This window comes from Lithobates pipiens, unplaced genomic scaffold, assembly GCF_037356315.1.
Source record: "Lithobates pipiens isolate NorthernLeopardFrog02 unplaced genomic scaffold, aLitPip1_a1.2 Scaffold_19, whole genome shotgun sequence".
Classification (NCBI taxonomy): domain Eukaryota; kingdom Metazoa; phylum Chordata; class Amphibia; order Anura; family Ranidae; genus Lithobates; species Lithobates pipiens.
Window position 1 is genome coordinate 552,099,693 of NW_027507764.1, and position 22,796 is coordinate 552,122,488.

The following is a 22,796-nucleotide window of genomic DNA, read 5'->3' on the forward strand; positions in this document are numbered from 1 at the left end:
ATTTTGTCTGAAACTGGTGTTGCATACACAAGGTCGGACAAAGTTGTCGGAAAATCCGATCGTACGTAACGTGATGACGTTATTTCATTACAACGGGACTACGTTCAGGCTAGTAGCCAATAGCTTTGATCTAGGAATTTGATCTGAGCATGCGTGGCACTTTGTCCGATCGGAATTCACTACACACAATCGGACAAAGTCTGATCGGATCATGTTGTCGGAAAGTTTTATAGCCCAGCTCTAAAACTTTGTCCGTCGGATATTCCGACGGAAACAGTCCGATAGAGCCCACACACAGTCGGATTGTCCGACAACATGGTCCGATCGGACATTTTCCGTCGGAATGTCCAACCGTGTGTACAAGGGCTTACAGTGCAAGAAGCAGGATGGTAAGTATAAACCAATTCTCTAATACAGGTTCAAAGTTCCTTTATGTCCATTGTTATATTCATTTATATATTTCTTCATATTTCTAACATACTTTTATTCCTATTTACATTAATAAAAAAAAGTACAAGTGTAAAATGAAGAAAAAAAACACAACACAACATAACTCATGGTATACCAATACAGGAAATATCACCATCACCAACAAAGAAAAACCCATTGACCATCACAATTGACCACATCCACCCTTCTGAACAAAGACATGTTTTGAAGACACAATAAATACTACAGCTTTATATATACATTCTACTACAGAATATGTGCCAGCAGTTTAACATAACTAATGTAGTAGAAAAATGATGCAAAAATTTGGCTTGTATAAAAATGTTCCTGGGTAGGAACATGTGTGCGAAACAGTCATAGTCTAGTCATCGATCCTAATATTTTTTTAAATGAAGATGTCAGTTTAAAATATGGAAATATATAGGCAGACTGACATACATATAATATGCAGTATTAATAATAATAATAATAATAATAATAATAATGCTGTGATTTAATTGTATTCAAATTTGCTTTTTGTTATATATATATATATATATATATATATATATATATATATATATATATATATATATATATTTATTTATTTATTTATAGATTTTAGTTATGTAAAAAACTGCATGATTGGCACATAAAACACACAGCTAACATAAATATCTACACATAAACATAACTTGAAATACTGTAGAGTCACCAACCTGTACTTAAAGCCTTTATATCTGAGTTCATTTAGTTTCTGTGGAGCAAAAGCTATTTTCTCATAGTAAAATATAAATAAAATAAGGCAAAAAAAATTATAAAAAAAATATAAAAGCCAACATAAATAAATAAAATAACATAAAAGTCAAATAAAACATGAAAATAATAAAAAATACAACTAATATACAGGAAAATGAAATAATTCTTTCAATGAAATAAAAAGGCACACATTATTAAACATCTACAAATAAGACAAAAAAAAACACTTTAAAACTGCAACAATTATAAAATATAAAAAAAAAGAAGATCTGAATGCTTTATTTGAACCCAATAGGCCACAACCTGGATAATCAAGTGCATAATGTTTGTTTAAGGTAAGATTGATACATTTGTTGAAATATATAGTTGCGTCCACAGCGTGATCCCCTTAGCATTTTACACACATCGGCATTTTTAGCTTTCAAGATGAAAGAATGGTATTTCCAATCTTGTCCGGACTTGAAGTCTGACTGTCCAGATGGCCTTCCAGCTACTCTGTGGAACATATTCTGAATACACATTGCAGTGAAATGGCGTTCATGACACTTAACAACTTTAAAAGACATTGGAATGACAGAGCAAGTGCTGGACATATACTACAGTCCTGTTGTAGGAAGAAGAATTACATGTTCAAATTTCTTCTGATACAAAAGGATGAACAGTTCGCTTGTACAGTACATACACAATTGGATACAATTGTACAATGAATCAAAATAACATAAATCAAAAATGAGTAATACATTATTCCTAAAAATAGAATATCTATCTATCTATATATATATATATGTATATGTATATGTATATGTATATGTATATATACACACACACAATATATACATTGGCGGGGTTTATGATCATGTGACCGCCGTGATTGGCTGTCACAGCAGTCACATTGGAAAGCTCATGATTGCAAATAATGACAGGGAACTTTCCGCTAGCCACCGTTAACTGTGCCGGGAACGTTTACATTCTGGTATGCAAATATTCAGCAGCTCAGTATCAAGGCCCATCAGGCCGCATATTGGGTGCTGTAGGCGCCAAGAGGTTAAAACGATAAGTTCACTGCTGCAGGCTTTCCCCAAGCCATCGCCTTTAGTGCCAGCAAGCTGAGGATCTTCTCCCTAAACTCACTATCTTTCACAGAGTTCTGTGAATGAATGAACTACAAGTACCAAAAGCCTTTCTGGCTGTCGTCTTGTAGTTCTCAATGAACTACTAAGGCACTGTTGAGCACTCTAGGTAGTTTATTGTTTCTTCCTTGTCTGTGTATAAATGCCTGTCTGTACGAGGTAAGAGCAGGCAGCTTACACTGACTGCATCTGTGATCTGTTGATCATCATGGGTGCAATGCTTTTCAGGCTTCTAGTAAAAAATAAAAGATTTGCATTTATTTTTTAATTTTTTTTACAAAGGTGAACGTATCCATCAAGTTTGCTCCTAACTAACTTGTACAAACAGATACCTCTGATGTTGGCCTGAGATGTCTTATCTGAGGAAATGAATGGGGAAGAACATACAATAGCATACCAAGGCATTTGGTCATAAAGTTAGCTGGGTCAGGACAAAAGAAACAATGCACAGGTCACAAAACACTTTCTGGTTCTCCAAGACTTTACATTTTAAGGCAGGCCAGGGAACCAGCAAGCACATGCTGACGAACTGTCATGTTTCCAATGTATGTTGGTAAAATGTGCCTCTTCCCACAGTTCTGAGACAAGGGGGAGGGTATGTGAGGCACTGGTTGGCACAACAGTAGATATCTGTCACCTAGGTTCCGCATCTACAATTGGTGACGGGCACCAGAGATTGTGACTGATGTGGAGAAAACAGGCTTTTTGTTCTGAATTTTATTAAGTCCCGTTTTGGGTCCATAGGCCCAGACACTTTTGGGGTGGGATAAAGCTTCCACCCCTGGGTCCACATGTCTTTTTGATGCTTTGGGAATCTGCTGTAGTATGAAAAGGCTGAGTGCTGACAGAAGACTATTGGCTTAGAATCTATTGCCTCAGACAAGCAGATTTATATTTTTATGATACAGACTTACTGTGGAAAGCCTTTATACGCTGAAACTATGTTTGTTTACTGCCTTGCTGAATACATTTGCAGGACAAATCTGCTTGGACTGTTCTCATGTACAGTTCCCATTGGGGTTGTGAGGCGAAAGGAAGAAGACAGAAGCTGCAGGAAGGAAAAGGTAGGAAAGAAAATGAAATAAAAGGAAAAAAAAATGAATAAAAGGAACACAAGAGAGGAAAAGCAAAAGAATGAGAGGGAAGAAGGGAGGAAATTATATGTGGCATGCATGAGGGTGCAGGCAACAGAGATCAAGGGAAAGGAATAGGAAGGGAAATAAAGACAGATTAATGGATAGGAAAGTAAAAAGAAAGGGAACAGGTGGGGAAAGAAAATAAATAATGGAAATAAATTACAAGAAATGGTAGTAAATAAAGGAAAAGTTGAGAAAATAATACAAAAATTAATATTGTGTCGAAACCAGAAACATTTCATGTTGCCTATAGCAACCAAACTGATTCAATCTATAATTTTTACAGCTATTCTTTGAAAATAAATAAAGGACATTAATTGGCAGAAATGTTACTTGTAGCACATTTTCATACATCATTGTGTGTAGCCGCTTTTGTGGCTTATGGTAAAACCCTATTGAAAAAAAATCCCTAAATCTCAAACACATTGTTGTAAAGCCCATACTTCCCCCTGCTAGCTAACATCTTCATTTTCCTATTCATAAAACCTGCCTGTACGGGAATTACCAACCGCAGCCAAGATTTCTGTGATTTATTATTTGTAATAATAATCTGTGAGGATTCCTGGTGATGTTCCCTCACCTTAAAACACCTACTAAAATGGGATTTTGGCAAAGACACCAGAACTCAAAGAATAGCACATCCCCTAGAGCAGAGGCAGACAACCGGTGCTGACAGATGACCTGCAACTCCCTGCTTGCTGTTTCGTTCAGGTGGATCTAAGAAGAGGATCTAAGAAGAGGCAAAGATAACTGTAGTTAAAGTAGAAATAAATGTGTTTTTTTTTAGATTAGGATAGAGCAGTGTGGGGATAGAACCACTGTTTTTATACTTATCTGTTTTCCCATAAGGGTGATTCACCCTCCTTAATTGCCCTGATCACCATTGTCACTGGGAATGAAAGTGTGGATAAATCCAACATTTAGAGTTTCCACCGCAAGTGGCCTTTTGGCATTTATTGTTCAAGTGGCTACAGGCAGAAGGATTTTTACATTAATGGTTACCCTAATGCAGTGGTCTCCAAACTGTGGCCCAGGGGCCAGATGCAGGTCCTCTGCTTGCCTTTATCCGGCCTTTGGGGCAGTGTTCCTCTCACTAATACAAGACACTATTCCAACCACTAACACCAAAGATGGGGCATAATTCCTCAAACGGATACCAACAATGGGGCATTATTCTTCCTACAGACACCAATGATGGGATGCTATTCCTCCATGGATACCAATGATGAGACACTATTCCTCCCATTGACACCAACAATGGGATACTATTCCTCCCACTGAGACTCATTGGGCATTATCCCTCCCACTGACACCAACGTCCGGCTCCCCTTTACTCGGTTCTTTAACCTGTAGGGTCCCGACACACTTACAACACATACAACATTTACATACACATACACATATTATGGCCATTTTTTATTTTGGACAGGGTCTAATTAACCTACCAGCATGTCATTGGGCATTATTCCTCCCACTGACACCAACGTCCGGCTCCCCTAAAGTCTGAAAGACCATAAACAGGCCCTTTGTTTAGAAAGTTTGGAGACACCTGCCCTAATGCATTCTCTGCATTTAGATGAAAAAAACTTCCAATATCTGTGCCTCCCCTTTCTCGATAAACTTCAATCCCAATCCTGATTCAACTCTGCTCTCCTGCTGCATTCATAGGCTTTACTGAGAGCAGCAGGAGCCATTGGTTCATTGGTTTGAGGGAGCATAGAGCGTGGCCAAGCAGTGCTGTGTGCGTCTATGGACACATACACAGCCTGACTCAGGAGTGTGCACGCACAAATGCCAGTATGGCAAGCAGCTTGCTATGGGGACACTTGAAGAAGAGGGGCAGTGGACAGAGAAGGGAAATATAACGTGTGTTATTTACATTTAAATAAAATGTAGCTTTACAATTACTTTTTAGCCCTCTGGAATGCCGTAGACCAGTGGTCTTCAAACTGTGTTCTGGGAGCCGGATGTAGCTCTTAGCCTGCCTTTACATGGCCCCTGGGGCATTTTTCCTCTCACTGACACTAACAATGGGACATAATTCCTGTTACTGACATCAAAAACATTACATTATTTTTCCCATTGACACCAATGATGGGGCACTATTCTACCCACTGGCACCAGCGATGGGGCACTATTCTTCCCACTGGCACCAGCGATAGGGCACTATTCTTCCCACTGGCACCAGTGATAGGGCACTATTTTGTCCACGGACAACAACAATGGGGCACTAGAAAGTTTGGAGACCCCTTCTGTAGACAGTAGTCTGATGCTTGTTTTGTCTAGGTGCCTGCTCAAGACAGTGAATGAAAAATAGTATAATAGTATATAATAGATATTGCTGAGATAAATATCAAATGATGTAAAAGTAATTTTAAAGGAAGCTGTATGGAGCACAGCTGTGGAAGCACCCAGGTTGAATTAAGAGTGATCTCCAATATTCTTGTGTGGTATGTCCCCAGCTGGCCATACACAATAAGCTGGCCATACACAATCAGTTTTTTTTGTGTTACTGTTCAACAAAAATACTGTATATAATAATAATAATAATAATAATAAAAAAAATAAAAAACAGGTTCCTTATGAATGGCACAGGATGACCATGTGTTGGTGGAAATCTTCCTACCGGGGTCAAAGGCGCCCGTACAGAAGCTCAAACACTTCCTTGCTCAACAGTTACATTTCTTTTTAAAATTTTAAAGTGGAACTTCACTCTAAATGGGAAGTTCCACTTGATGTCTTCCTCCCCTCCTCCTTTACCACATTTGCCATATTAAAATATTTTGGGGGGAGCAGGTACCTAGTAATGATAGGTACCCACTCACACTTCTGCTGGTTCAGCCTCTCTTTCTTTGCTTGCAGCCTTCTGAGACACATGACAGGTTCCAGAAGGCTGTGGGACCATTCACAAAGCACAGAGCAGCTCGCTTATGCACAGTGGGAAGCCGGCTGTGAAGCCACGAAGAGTTACAAGTGGCTTTCCACAGTGAACATGGGACCCAAAAACCAGAAGAGCCATCCTGGGTGAGGATGGCGCTGGATCCATGGACAGGTAAGTGTCTTTTTATCAAAGGGCAGCAGCTAACTTATATTTTTTTTCTCTCTAGGGTGAAAATCCTCTCTAATGGAGTTCTATAATGTTTCTATAATTTAAAGTGGTGTACAAATGTGCAAAATGTACAAATGTGCAACTACAGTAAATCGTGGCACCCAACCCAATTTCAAATATATTAAAATGGATCATGTTTGATTCCTATGGGTTTCAGCACTTTGTACACCATCATTGTATTTCTTAAATAAGAACATTTTAAAGTATATAACAACATTCAGATCGGCGTGGCGCAGCTTTCCAAGAAAGACCACCCAGATCGGCAGTCATTTTGTGACAATTAAACGATCCCAAAGGCTTCCAGCCAATACTCTGCCTTTTCCAAACTCAACAGTAGCTGGAGGGTAAGAGATGGCCTTTCCCTAGTGTTAAGTGTCTTTATAATATCGTTATTCCATATGTTGAAATCCAGAGACTCACACAAAGCTCCACATATTATAGAACTTTGTGTTTTTGGCAGCAAGAAAACAAGGCCTCGCCCAACGTAAATATTAAGTCCATGTAGTCTGCAACTCTACAGTTTAACGAGGCAATAAAATTGTATTTTTAAAACATTTTAAAGCGTTTCTGCCTTGGCTCAATTAAAAAGAGGGACTGGAGCTTGTGGAAACTTGTTCTTTTTAAATCCCTCTCCTGTTCTCTCTTATAAATGTATATATATATATATATATATATATATATATATATATATATATATATATATATATATATATATGCAAAAGTTTTAGGCAGGTATAAAAGAATGCTTTGAGAAATAGAGATGTTATTAGTTTATTTTTATCAGTTAACAATATGGAAAGTAAATGTACAGAAGCAAAATTCAAATCAAATCAATATTTGGTATGGCCATCAAAACACTTATGGTGGCACTCTCACCTAGCAGTAAAAAGGGTCACTGGTTCGAATCCCAACCACGACACTACCTGCCTGGAGTTTACATGTTCTCCCTGTGTGGGTTTCCTCCCACACTCCAAAGACATGCTGGTAGGTTAATTGGCTTCTGTCCCTGGCCCTAGTATATGAATGGGGACCTTGGATTGTGGGCTCCTTGAGGGTAGGGACTGATGTGAGTGTGCCATGTATAGGGATAGGGAAAATTGTAGACACCTCACTCAGAATGGACTTGTGTCTTTATTCAACCTTACTAACTAACTTATGCCCCATACACACTATCAGATTTTCTGATGATTTTTTCCGTCAGGTTTACCAAAACCATGTAGTGCAAGGGCCTGCCTGATTGCATAGAAATTGAAACTCCTAAGGTTTGACCTCATATTATATGGTTTTGGTAAATCTGAAGGAAAAACTCAGCAGAAAAACTGATAGGCCACGTACACACGCGCGGACTGTTTGCCCAACCTTGTTCGTCAAACAGTTTCGGCAAACAGTCCGCTCAAAATTTGCATGAGCGGACTTGCCCACACACGAGCGGACTGTTTCAGCGAACTGTTTGCCAAACAGTTCGCTCAACTTTTGAAATGAACGGACTCGCCCACGTAAGGAGGAGGCAAATCCGCCCATTTCGAGCACGTGTACAGGTAGGCGGGGCCCGCGAAGGAGACGTCGCGGGCTCCGCCGCCTGGAATGGGCTTAAAGGGGAACCCCAACGCCGAAAAAAATCGGCGTGGGGGTCCCCCCAAAGTCCACACCAGACCCTTGTCCGAGCACGCTACCCGGCCGGCCAGGAAAGGGGGGCGAGCGAGCGCGCCCCCCCTCCTGAGCCGTACCAGGCCGCGTGCCCTCAACATGGGGGGTGCCTTGGGGAAGGGGGGGCCGCGCGGCCCCCCCACCCCAAAGCACCTTGTCCCCATGTTGATGAGGACAAGGGCCTCTTCCCGACAACCCTGGCCGTTGGTTGTCGGGGTCTGCGGGCGGGGGGCTTATCGTAATCCGGGAGCCCCCTTTAATAAGGGGGCCCCCGGATACCGGCCCCCCACCCTATGTGAATGAGTATGGGGTACAATGTACCCCTACCCATTCACCTGTGAAATAAAGTACAAAAAAAAACACAACACAGGGAAAAAATATTTTATTGCACAGCTCCGGTGGTCTTCCGTCTTCGGGGGTCTTCTCGCCGGACTCCTCCGCTATCTGTGTGTAGCTCTTTTGCTAGCGGAGGAGTCCGGCTTTCTTCCTCCCCGCCGCCGGCCTCTTCTCCCGACTTCGGGGGTCTTGTCCCCCTCTTTGGTTCTTCTGCCGGGCCACCGCACCTTCTTGTAGCTCTTTTGCAGGCGGTGGCCCGGTCTTCTGTCGCCGCTGCCTTCCGTTCTTCTGTCGCCGCCTTCGGTTCTTCTGCCGGGCCACCGCGCCTTCTTGTAGCTCTTTTACAGGCGGTGGCCCGGTCTTCTGTCGCCGCTGTCGTCGCCGCCGCCGCCGCCTTCCGTTCTTGTTCTTCTTCTTGTTCTTCTTCTTCTTCTCCTGGAGATATTGACTCGACGAGCTCTCCGGCCGGAATGCCAGGGACACGCTCCGCTGCCACTTATATAGTGACAATGGGCGGTGTCACATGGTATATGTCACATGGGTTGGTCACATGGTGACCCCGCCCCCTTACGATGTCATAGTCCCCATGTGACATCAACCCATGTGACCAACCCATGTGACATATACCATGTGACACCGCCCCATTGTCACTATATAAGTGACCGCACAGCGCGGCTCTGGCATTCCGGCCGGAGAGCTCGTCGAGTCAACATCTCCAGGAGAAGAAGAAGAAGAACAAGAAGAACAAGAACGGAAGGCGGCGGCGGCGGCGACGACAGCGGCGACAGAAGACCGGGCCACCGCCTGTAAAAGAGCTACAAGAAGGCACGGTGGCCCGGCAGAAGAACCGAAGAGGGGGACAAGACCCCCGAAGTCGGGAGAAGAGGCCGGCGGCGGGGAGGAAGAAAGCCGGACTCCTCCGCTAGCAAAAGAGCTACACACAGATAGCGGAGGAGTCCGGCGAGAAGACCCCCGAAGACGGAAGACCCCCGGAGCTGTGCAATAAAATATTTTTTCCCTGTGTTGTGTTTTTTTTTGTACTTTATTTCACAGGTGAATGGGTAGGGGTACATTGTACCCCATACTCATTCACATAGGGTGGGGGGCCGGTATCCGGGGGCCCCCTTATTAAAGGGGGCTCCCGGATTCCGATAAGCCCCCCGCCCGCAGACCCCGACAACCAACGGCCAGGGTTGTCGGGAAGAGGCCCTTGTCCTCATCAACATGGGGACAAGGTGCTTTGGGGTGGGGGGGCCGCGCGGCCCCCCCTTCCCCAAGGCACCCCCCATGTTGAGGGCACGCGGCCTGGTACGGCTCAGGAGGGGGGGCGCGCTCGCTCGCCCCCCTTTCCTGGCCAGCCAGGTAACGTGCTCGGACAAGGGTCTGGTGTGGACTTTGGGGGGACCCCCACGCCGATTTTTTTCGGCGTTGGGGTTCCCCTTTAAGCCCATTCCAGGCGGCGGAGCCCGCGACGTCTCCTTCGCGGGCCCCGCCTACCTGTACACGCGCTCGAAATGGGCGGACTTTCCGAGCGGGAACAGTTTGCTCATTTCGAAAGTAGCCTACACACGGGCGGACTGTTCGCTCAAACACAGTTTCAGCGGACAGTTTTTCGGAATTTCCGAAAGACTTTGTCCGTCCAACTGTCCGTCCAACTGTCCGCTGAAACTGTCCGCTGAAAGCCCACACACGGGCGGACTGTCCGCCCAAACACTGTTCAGCGGACAAGGTTGGGCGAACAGTCCGCCCGTGTGTACGCGGCCATAGTGTGTATGGGGCTTTACACAAAGTTTTTGAAGGAACTCAGCAGGTAGAAGGTTCCAAACATCTTTGGGAACTAACCACAGATCTTCTGCAGGCTGCCTCAAATCCCTCTGTCTTTTCATGTAATCCCAGAGAGACTCTATGATGTTGAGATCAGGGCTTTTTATTCTTTAGGCTGAAGATGGTTTTTAAGACATTAGCTGTATGTTTGGGGTTTTGTTCTGCTGCAGAATAAATTTGCCTCCCTTGAAGTATTGCATGATGGTTTGGCCCGCAGTGCTCTGATCTCAACATCATGGAGTTTGTCTGGGATTACCTAAAGAGTAATAAAAAACGCAATTGGCGGGGTCCTGATGACCAGTATCGTTGGTCAATTCAGGTAACAGGTTACCGGCTCACCTAATATGGTAGTGTTCCTTATCAAAACAGGAGAAGTAGTCAAAATAAAAGGGGAGTGGGGATTTGGGTCCTACCCCCCACTCCCCTTTTATTTTGATTACATGAAGAGACAGAAGATTCAGAAGTTCATTGAGAACTACAAGGTGACAGCCGCAAACACATTGTCGGTAATTGTAGTTCATTGATTTACAGGGATCTGTGAATCAATAACATGGCCGTGTAGGTGGAGCGAGATCCCCAGCTCACTGTCACAAGGGGATCAGGGAAAGAGGGGTCTGATGCTGAACATGTTGCATGTTAAACCCTACATATGGGTGTAACAGGTAACATGCTCAAAAAAGGTGAACTTATCCTTTAGCCATTTAAAGACCGCCTACCGCATATATACTGCAGTAGGGCGGCTCTATTGCATGAAACAACGTACTTGTACGTCATTGCGTGCTATAGATGCTGTGGGCGCGTGCGCATACTGCACGGAGGGGGAGCCAATCAGCGGGTCTACCGGACACCCATGATCGCTCCACAGAGAGGCAGAGCGGGGATCTGGCTATGTAAATAAGGCAGATCCCCGTTCTGACAGGGAAGTACACAGAGATATTCTTGTTCCTTGTAAGCAGGAACACGGATCTCTGTGTCCCTTCTATAGGTTCATCCCCACACAGTTAGAAAACACTCACAAGGGATTACACTTAACCCTTTGATCACGTCTGATGTTAACCCCTTCCCAGTTAGTGCCATTTATACAGTAAAAGTGCATTTCTTTAGCACTGATCACTGTATTGGTGTCACTGGTCCCCAAAAAGTGTCACTTAGTGTCAGATTTATAAGTAAATGGTGATGGGCGTAACCTCGAAACAGTGATAATCCCAAACAATAATAGCAATGAAATGATGATGAATAAAAGTGATGAATAAATCATGTGATAATTGATGATCCAAATGCATAAAATGTTAAAAAAACTAAAAATATTGAAATTAAACGCGATCAGAAAAAATTATTTAATGTGTATAGTTCAAACAAAAGAATCCTAGATGTACAATAAATCTTGCAGTTCATATGTCAAATAAAGTGACATGGGATTATCACTGTTTTGAGGTTTTGCTCATCACCATTTACTTATTCATTTTCAGTGCACTTGTACACTTTTAGATTGAGCTGCGATCTCAGCCTTTATTTATAATATTTATTTTAGATTTAGTTTCACTATAGCAGTGATGGCGAACCTTGGCACCCCAGATGTTTTGGAACTACATTTCCCATGATGCTCAAATACACTGCAGAGTGCATGAGAATCATGGGAAATGTAGTTCCAAAACATCTGGGGTGCCAAGGTTCGCCATCACTGCACTATAGTCATTAAAACTAGGTAAGCGCCAGAGATTCACCATTCCACTTTAGTGTCAGATTTGTCCCACTAAAAATCAGTGATCGCCGCAATTACCAGTAAAAACAATAAAAAAATTAAAAATCCATAAATCTATCCCATAATTTGTAGACACTATAACTTTTGCACAAACCAATCAATACATGCTTATTGGGATTTTTTTTTACCAAAAATATGTAGAAGAATACATATTGACCCAAATTGATGAAGAAATTCGATTTTTTTAATTTTTTTTGGGGGGGGGGGGGGGGGGGATATGTATTAAAGCAGGAAGTAAAAAACGGTCTGTTTTTGTTTATAGCGCAAAAAATAAAAACTGCACAGGTGCTCAAATACCACTAAAAGCAAGCCCTGTTTGTGCAAAAAAAAGGACAACAATTTTATTTGGGTGAAGGGTTGCATGACCGTGCAATTGTCAGTTAAAGAGGAAGTAAACCCTGATGAGTTTACTTCCTCTTTCATTCCCTATAAAGGCAAAGCATAATGGACTACTATGCATCGCACAGTAGTCCATTATGTGTCACCTGACACAGGAGCCAGCGAAGTCACTGCTGTCCCTTGTAGTTCCGAGCGTCCATCTTCTTGGTGGGTCTCCGTGGGTCTCGCTGCTCCGGCGCTGTGATTCGCCGGAGCAGCGATGACGCCCCGCTCAGTGCTCAGTGCACCTGCGCGCCGCTGTTTACGGCGCATGCGCCGCAGATAGCGGTGGCTGTCTTCGGGCAAATATCTCCTAAACCATATAGGTTTGGGAGATATTTCTTGGACCTACAGGTAAGCCTTAATCTAGGCTTACCTGTAGGTCAAAGTGGTTTGTAAGGGTTTACAACCACTTTAACGTAACGCAGTGCAGTATTGCAAAAAATGGCCTGGTCATTAAGGGGGGTAAAACCTTCTGGGGCTGAAATGGTTAGTGCATTCTCTGCCTTATTGTAAAGGCTCCACTCTTACCCTCCTCACAGGATTGATAGCGGTGGGAGCCATTGGCTCCTGCTGCTGTCAATCAAGTCCTGCAAGGAGGGAGTAGGGGGTGAAGCCAATTCGTACTGTCTATAGCTATAGACGCAGACAGTGTGGCTTGGGATTGAGCCTGCACAAGTGCCCCCATAGGGGGACCCCAGGAGAGGAGGATCGGGGCTGCTCTGTGCAAAGCCATTGAGTAGAGTAGGTAAGTATAACATGTTTATTTATTTATTTTAAAAGAAAGGTTACAATCACTTTTTTTCTAAATAGATATAGATAGATAGATAGATAGATAGATAGATAGATAGATAGATAGATAGATAGATAGATAGATATAGGTAAGATAGGTAAGATAGGTTGTCTCTTTTAACATATTTGCTTTGGCAGTGTTAACATAACTAACTCTAATCTGCGGAACAAATATAATCTAATATGTATTTTATATGAAATGTATAAAAGAACAAAGCCCACCAAATATTAGCCCATGTAAATGTCTGTTATTTGCAGAGTGAGAAGTCTTAGGATATGCTATGTTCATCATCGGAACCCCCAAGGCTTGTGTTCTTTGGCACTTGTTCCATCTCAACCCTATACAGCTCTGAATAAAATTAGATATGCTTTTTCCAGCTGATAAGCCCTGTGGCACTCAGCGTTTGGCGTAGAAATAACTTCCTTCGGCAATGATTAGTCAGTTCTCTATTTTCAACATTGATGTAGCAAGTTGAATCAAAACCATGATTATTTGCACCCTTTCATGTATGCTAAAAAATAAATAAACTCTACAACAGAAAATCTAAAAGGCAAATACTCAAGTATGGCTGCCAATATTTCTGCAGGACTTGGACAATTTCATTCATCTGCCTGTCCTCCATTCATAGAAGGCTTTACATTGCTGGAAGTTTTAGTACAGCTTCTATGAATGAAGGAGGATGGGGGGAAAGGGTGGACATAGTCTGCATTTTTGACGAGTGCCTATGACGGGTCCAGCGGGACTAGATCCTCCTGCCAACCTCCACGTCACTATGGAGGGCATCATCAAGAAGGAGTATGAACTGCTGGGGACCCAGGAAATCGATACAACTGAAAGTGTTGGTTTCCCTGCAGATTTTTCCCCCAAAAAAATTCTCAGTAGAGAATTTATAGGCAACAGAATGGCAACTATACACTCTTCTTTTGACAGGTATAACTTTCTTTGGAAAGTTTATTATAGTGATGGGGCACTTTAAAGAAAAACATTCACATAACTCAATAGGGTGACCTCTGACTTATATCATGGATACCCCACAGGAACTTTTTTTTTCTTAGACAAATTTGATATTCTATAACTAAAAGTTGAGCAAAAGTTGGCAAACTACAAAAGGTCAGTTCAGGCAAAACTGATATTTCATTTACAGATGGGGAAAACTGAATATTTGGCTTTTTTTTATAGACACAAGCTACTTGGGCATTTTAGAGGCAACCAAAAAAAAACTGCAACTAATTTGTTGGATTCCAGCAAACAGCTGGTCTGTAATGCTGCGCACTTAAGTCTGTAGAAGCTCTTGGATGGCTGGGTGTTGGCGCAATCATCTGCAATTCTGCAATTGATCACCCACTATCAGGGCATTGTGTGTTTGTGAATGAGCAAGAGCAAGGGACAATTTACTAGTGCAGGAATCAAAAGGGATCAGTTTAGAGCTAATTATTACTGGTTATAATTAATAATCGCAAATACATATTAATTTCTTTGACTAAAGGGCATGCAGCAGACCTGCAACTAAAAAAATTACCCCAAAAGCACCCATGTAGTTTGGACCTTGTACCTGTTAGCCCTTGAGATTCTGAAAACCAAATCCGTCGGAGTAATTCCGGAAGAGGTCCGGAAGTGATGTTGCGCACACACGGTCGGACTAAATTGTCGGAAAATCCGATTGTACATAACGTGATGAGGTTATTTCGTTAGATGGGACTACGTTCAGGCTAGTAGCCAATAGCTACTTGAATTTGATCTGAGCATGCGTGGCACTTTGTCCGTCGGAGTAGGCTACACATGATCGGAGTATGTCTGATAGGAGCATTTTGTCGGAAAATTTTCTCGGCAAGTTGGAAAACTTGGTCTGTTAGATATTCCGACGGAAACAGTCCGATGCAGACCACACACAGTCGGAATATCCGACAAAACGGTCCGATAGGACACATTCCATCGGAATCTCCGACCGTGTGTAAAAGGACTTAGATGTATGGGAAAATATGGGAGCTGCCACTGCTGAAGTCTAGTTGCTTGGCTGTAACATTGATTAAGCACAGGGGTAGGCAACCTTTGAGAGGTGAAGATCTACCTGGACACCATGAAAGAGATCAAAGAACACCGGGGTGCCGCAACCTTTTTTTTTTATTTTTTTTTATTTTTTTTAAGGAATTAACTAATAAAAAGTAAATCTTAGAGAAATCCACTAAAACTAATGTCACTGTAAAAATATAAACTTTTCCTACCTTAAAATTTTGCTTCTCGGCATTCATATTCATTCACAATTTTTTTCATGTCTGGAGAGTAATCGGTCACCTCCACAAGACTGATGCTGGAGTTCATCGTGAAAGCAGAACATTGGGTACTGCAGGCTAATTTGCTCGACTAGTTTCAGGGCCTGGCTATCTTCTCTGATTTCTGGCCAGTGTAAGAAGTAGGGCAGTGTCCAGGGGTTAGTAGTAGGTAGGGCAGTGTCCAGGGGTCAGTAGTAGGTAGGGCAGTGTCTAGGGGTCAGTAGTAGGTAGGGCAGTATCGATGGGTCAGTAGTAGGTAGGGCAGTGTCCAAGGGTCAGTAGTAGGTAGGGCAGTGTACAGAGGTCAGTAGTAGGTAGAGCAGTGTCCAGGGGTCAGTAGTAGGTAGGGCAGTGTCTAGGGGTCAGTAGTAGGTAGGGCTGTGTCCAGGGGTCAGTAGTAGGCGGGGCAGTATCGAGGGGTCAGTAGTAGGTACTGCAGTGTACAGAGGTCAGTAGTAGGTAGAGCAGTGTCCAGGGGTCAGTAGTAGGTAGGGCAGTGTCTAGGGGTCAGTAGTAGGTAGGGCAGTGTCTAGGGGTCAGTAGTAGGTAGGGCGGTGTCCAGGGGTCAGTAGTAGGCGGGGCAGTATCGAGGGGTCAGTAGTAGGTAGGGCAGTGTACAGAGGTCAGTAGTAGGTAGAGCAGTGTCCAGGGGTCAGTAGTATGTTGGGCAGTGTGCAGAGGTTAGTAGTAGGTAGGGCAGTGTACAGAGGTCAGTAGTATGCAGAGCAGTGTAAAGAGGTCAGTAGGATTCAGGGAAGTGTGCAAAGGTCAGTAAGGGGTCAGTAGGGCAGAGGACAGGGGAGTCAGGAAGGTATGGTTTTTGAGGGCCAAGAGGGATGGTACTGGAGAATCAGGAGGGCATGATACTGGGGAGTCAGGAGGGTATGATATTGAGGGGTCAGGAGGGCATGGCACTGGAGGGGGTCAAGTGGGCTGGGATGTCATGATGACATGGTGTTGGGGGGTCAGGAGGGCATGGCGTTGGGGGTTCAGAAGGGTATGGTATCGGAGGCCAGAAGGGAATATTACTGTGGGGTCAGGAGGGTACAGTAGTTTCCAGGTACCAGGTGCACAGTGGCACAGGGAAGCTGCCATGAGCTATCTACATGGTCTGGCACCGATACCTGCCAGCCCTCCACTCTTGTCCATCCCACAAGCACCTTGGATGGATCGGAGAGGTGGCAGGTTGGTGGGGATGCATTCACTACACAAGGGACTCAGGGAAAGAGCTTGGCCATGTTCGTACCAGAGTCCGAACTCACCTGAGCTATTCCAAAGACTTTCCCCGCCCACAGTCACACAAATGCAAGGGACAGGGCTGCCTCTGCAGGCTAGGGTTGGCTGAGCGTAGGCCTGTGCCTCTCTGTAGAACGCGTTGGGTCGGCAAGGTGAGTATGTGTTCACGAGCTACCTGTCACCTGCTAGCGGTCGGCAGTAGCTCAGGAACAGTGGCTCCATAGGTTGCTGAAGCAAAAAGCAGCCAACCTTAAACAGGAAACCAGGGATAGTGGTCATGGCACCAGCTTAAACTAGAACAGAACTGCATACTCAGTAAGTGATTAAATCAGATGATGAAAATGCTTACAAATGGAGGGCTCAATATTATTTTAAAGACAGCCAGGCAACTAGCATATTCAGAAGGAAGTAACAATGAAAGTCCCATTTCTTTTGGGCTCTGCCTTTGAGTGAGACTCTCAAAATAGTGATTCATATATCAGTTTTTGGTGGACTTGCCCTAAAAAACAGTTCTTGTTTGGCGACAAAGCTACTTATGATAAAAGAGACTTGTTATACTTTGTAGCACTAGAACATTGAGCACCATTCAAGACGTTATGTCATAAGACGTCTAAAGACAAATAGGCTTATTCAACGAGGCAAAGTCATTTTACTTTATTAGATCAATGTCATATTCCTCAGCAGCCAATCAGAACTAATTTGTCACTGCAGGACTGCAGGAAACTAAAATCTGACTGGCTGCTATGTAGCACAATGCTCAATTGTAGCAATCATCTGCAGCTTTGTCTGTTAGAAATAAAGACATAAGATTGTTCAAAATGTAAAATAAAAAAGACAGAGAAAATTTCAACAACTATATTAGTGTTACATATAAATCTGTAAAATAATGAACTTATTTAACATTGTATTAACATTTTGCACAAAATATTAATTTTATATTTAGTTATCCAATAAATTAATAGCATCACTTACATAATACAGTGAACCAATTACACGGGGGCTTAATTATAACTGGATGTGCCATTACCAGTAAATCCCAATTACATTTTCAGTTTCAATCAACTTAATACATTCCACATGCATTAAAACAACAGTCTTAACGTTAGATTTCGTAGGAAAGCAACCACAGCCTGAGTAGAAAAGCTTGTCCCCTGCCAGCAGTTGTCTCTATAGAGTTCTGACACCCACCTTGCTGACTCAAAGCTAGAGCTCTCCTGTAAGCGGAGCTACTGTACAGGTCTGACTCTGCAAGAGGGATGGGTGTCCGTTGGACTTGTGCAGAGAGACCACTGCTTCCAGATAGCAAGCAAGGGTTCTTCTCTATAGCATATGGCAAAGGAAAGGCTTTTCGTGTTTTTTTTTGTTTTGGTTTTTTAATAATAACACAAACTGTGATGCTCTTTGATCTTGCTGGGAAGAAGACTCCCACCTGCATACTAGCTTATTATGTCTTTGCTTTGGGTCCTTTCACATGGGGCGGATCAGTTCTGATCCGCCCCGTGGATATCCGTTTGCTCAGCGGGGATCACTCCGTCGATCCCCTCTGAGCAGGGAGATGACAGGTCTGTCTCTGCACACTGCGCAGGGACGGACCTGTCACAGCGCCGCTCTCCCCTATGGGAGATCGGATGACGACGGACCGCAGTGCCCGTCGTCACCCGATCCGATCCGCAGACGGATGGAAAAATAGCTTTTTCCTCCGTTACACTTTTTCGGATCGGAGCGGGTCGGATGTCAGCGGACTTGTCACCGCTGACATCCGACGCTCCATAGAGCTCTATGGAGCACCCGTTCAGGTCCGCCTGAAAAACTGACAGGCGGGCCTGAACGGGACGTCAGTGTGAAAGAGGCCTTACAGTTTTTTTTTTTTTTTTTTTTTAAATTCTGTGTGGGTATACAACAAAGAGGAGCTCCACTTTTGTTGAGAAGAAAATAATTATTTTTGGGTGATCAATGTATATTGTGGGTATTTTAACAAACTTAGATTTCTAGTTGTAGATTTCTACATTTTTGTGCTCTGAAGGAATAGCTGTTTGTTTCACCAGACTGATCGCAAAAATCATTCTGAATGGGAGGGTCTGGTTCATTATAATCAGCTTTTGCACTTTCCTTGTTCTAATAAGAAACGTTGCAGGGTTTTGTATGTAGCCAATGAGGTGTCAGGACACCCAATGAGCATATACTTTCTCTCAAATAGTCACTCACCAGGTAGTGAAGCAAGGGTAACAATGACCAGCATGAAGCTTGCTGCACTATGTACCTTCAACAAATCAATGATTATGGCTCACTTTGTTATATTCAGGCTCCTTTTAAGGGTTCATGCATCATAATTCTCACACCGCTTTCTCTTCCTAGGAGCTGCAAATGTGGCGTACAACTTTCTTTCAAGTTAATGGTTGCACCAGCTGTACTCTTGTAAATGCCAATTCTTTGTTGAATTGGCGTTCATTCGCACATGCTCACCCAACATATTTACAGATAAAACGTACCCCTTTAAGAAAACCCTCAGGGGTGCAAAAATCAATGCAAAGAGGCATCGGCATTTAATAGAGTACAGCCGCGTATAGCCTTTCACTTGAATGGCAAGCTGCACAAAGCACATACAGCTATGGAGAAGCTGATAAGAACCAGGAGATTTAAGCTAAGCCTTAAATATGCCTAATATAGTCCGTGTGCATGAATCCTAAATAAGTCCGCTTGCATGGGAAGAAAAAAACCTGACCGTCCCTCCAAGAGTTGGTCTCAAGAGCAAGGTGCTCGGGAAATGGGTGTGGTTGGGTTCCAATGTGGGTGTTGCTGGTCACATCTAAGTAGGGTTTTTGCCGATGAGGCTTGGCTTCAGAATTCTCTAACTTTGCATTTGAAATGATTTTCACTCCAGTCCTCACTAGCACCATACAGTGATAACTGAACCCCAGTGTTTCACATGAATTTCTCAAAATACATATATACATATGGTTACACATTTTTACCATGGCCAAAATACAAACTGTAATGAAGAGAAGAAACACAATCACAACCAACAAGCCTGTTCATAAAAAACACAAAAACATGTTAAAAAGGCAGGTCAAGCCCTTCATTGACAATATCATTTTTTATGACAGCAAATGCAATTGCATACAACTTAGAGGCCAACTCCACACAATACTGATCCACCCTTCTTTTTTTTTTTTTTTTGCAGACACTGGTGGGTCCAATACTATATCTTTCAGAAATTCCATTGGTGAGATATTTCTTTGAAGGATGTGTCTTGGAAGAATAAATGTTACTTTTTTGCCGCCGAATGTTTATTCTCCTCTATATTAGAAAGTCCCTGGGCCAGATAAACTGCTGTTGGTGCACCAAGTATTTGGCAAACATAAACCTACTATTTAGGATGTCAAATATTAGTTCAGTTTGAAGGGTTAAAAATTAAACATACCACTGGTGTGGTAAATATAACAAAAATCACAAATGTAACCTTTCTCATAAACATTCTTACAATTTGTGCCAAATAAATAATGGTCACAAAAATAATTTGTGCCAAATAAATAATGCCCTGGGTTTATTTAAATTTTGTGTTATGGCTTAGCTGTAGCCACCTAAGCTGGGATATATATTTTAGGTCTCATCAGGTTCTCCTCTGTATACCTGGTGGTTGATTACTCCTGCCTGCTGTTGGAAGAATGTTCCAGCAATAGAGTGGGAGGATCAATCAATGGAGATATGAATGTTTATTTAGATACATATTTGGGAGGAGCTGATTAGAGTCTCTCTTCTCTGGGGCTTCCTCCTAGGAGGAGGCATGTGTGTTCCAGAGAAGTTAAAGTACAGCTAAAAGCAAAACTTTTTTATTTTTCGTTTTGGATGGAATGGAGAGGAATTAGACCCTTTGTCAGTTTTTTATGGCTTTCTGTGCCCCTGTTAGGGAGATGCACAGTCTCTATTTATCCTGATTACCATTATCATTGAAAGTGAAAGTAAAATAAATCCCAACATTTTGGGCTGTCCCCAAAAAAGTAGTAGAGGAGAAAACTTCCAATGGGGCCACTAGTTCTGGTGACCAGGGGGGGTCCCCAAGGGATTTCCTTAATTGGTAGCAATTTCCTCTCATTTCCTGTTTTGGCTATGGAACAGGAAGTGAAGGGAAATCTTCCCAATGGAACACAGATGGGAAAAATAAACTGACATGGGTTATGACCGTCTTAAACTCTATCCAAAATGAAAAAAGTTCTGGCTATAGTTCTACTTTGATACAAGGCCTCAGCAGGTCCATATGCCGGGGGCCTGGGGAAACATATCAGTTGAAGCTGAGCTGGGGAGGGAAACTTCCTCTAAAGAGTGTTGCAGGAAAGTTGGGTAGAAGCTGCCCCTGAACATTGTGAGTAGGACCAGTCTAACATAGCTCCAGGTTTCTAAGTATTCACTGAGGGTCAAATGCTATGAAGTGCTACTAAAAGACTGCTCTCATAGAGTCACAGACAACTTGGCTGGCTACCTCTCCATCGGTATAAATTTGAAGCTGCTACCAGAGGTCCTACAGCTACTACTGGAATTTTTCAGGAAGCTGTCCTCTGAGTTTTTCACACATTTCGGTATCCTACATCCTAAACCAGTGATGGTGAACCTTGGCACCCCAGATGTTTTCGAACTACATTTCCCGTGATGCTCAACTACACTGCAGAGTGCATGAGCATCATGGGAAACGTAGTTCCAAAACATCTGGGGTGCCAAGATCCGCCATCACTGTCCTAAACCCTCCTCTATGCATTATTAACTGAGACCTGCAATAAACCTTTAAAAGACATTCAGCCTGGAGCCTGAGTTTGTCGGTGTGCTACCGGGACTAGGAACAGGGCAAGCAGCCTTTGAAGAAGTATTGGGGAGCCAATATATTTCCAGAAGCTCTTTCAGGGGACATCTCTACCCGAGTTTGTCAATATTTGGAGCAGTGGAGGTTTGCAGAGGGATTCAGCCTGGAGCCTGAGTTTGTCGGTGTGCTACCGGGACTAGGAACAGGGCAGGCAGCCTTTGAAGAAGTATTGGGGAGCCAGTATATTTCCAGAAGCTCTTTCAGGGGACATCTCTACCCGAGTTTGTCAATATTTGGAGCAGTGGAGGTTTGCAGTAGGGCGCCAAGATAACAATGGCACAAGGCAGTTACCCATTGTGTTATGAGCCAAATAAACTATATGCAATGCAACAAAATAGTTTGTTTGACATATGATGCACCACAATCAGATGCCATGAGTGACAATTCGCATTCCTCAACAACCGTCAATCTTAGTTTATCTGGCCCTCTATCAACAAAATGTGACACCATTCCTTGGCTTTGTCCTGCCTGCAGCAGTTTTGCAGGAATGGGAATCCTGGTGGATTATCGCAATTCTAAGCGATTAGCGTGTCATTCACCTTGCCAGCAACCACTGAGTAATCAGTTTTGGGTGAAGTTGGCCTTTATTCACAATGAGTCTGATTGATAAAAACGAACAAAAAGAAAATAATTTATTACATTCTAAAAATTTGAAAAACAGTCAACACAGCCATTTTCTTCTACATAGGACTGTAAAAATGATAGGCCTTACAACTGGAAATGCCGAAGGTGAATGTAAGATATGAAGAGTCATAGTTTGCATACTTATAACACTTCATAAACAAATTCTCACACGTCCCTGTAAAGAAACCAAATGACTAATAAAGCACAATCTCAATCTGTTACTTGAATATATTCCATCTGCACACCAGATAAACCTGAAAGAGAAAATGGATTTATTTCCCAAGGATTTTTACCTTGACTCTGCCCCAGATTGGATAAAAAAACTGTGACCGCTAATAGTGACAGAACGATCATGGTGTGTAGGTTGTGTTGTCCCTTCATTTTGCCCAATGGTTTTCAGTCAGCTTATCTGCAATTATAAAAATGATGTTGCTTGAATTAGAAAAAATGTATTTAGTTATAAAAGTGACAATATATAGTTACATGGTCAAGCTGAAAAAAAAAGACACAA

At 42.9% G+C, this 22,796-nt stretch overlaps 1 protein-coding gene across 3 annotated transcripts in view; it reads right to left on the minus strand.

The window, feature by feature from the left end:
• Window positions 1-22,796, minus strand: part of COL14A1 (collagen type XIV alpha 1 chain) — a 258,472-nt gene that overhangs the window by 194,503 nt on the left and 41,173 nt on the right. For all 3 annotated transcript variants that reach the window (XM_077493283.1, XM_077493281.1, XM_077493282.1), the window contains exon 2: window positions 22,579-22,694. In XM_077493283.1, the coding sequence (XP_077349409.1) occupies window positions 22,579-22,666 (88 nt within the window). In that variant the 5' untranslated portion in view covers window positions 22,667-22,694. The remainder of the gene's footprint in view (window positions 1-22,578; window positions 22,695-22,796) is intronic.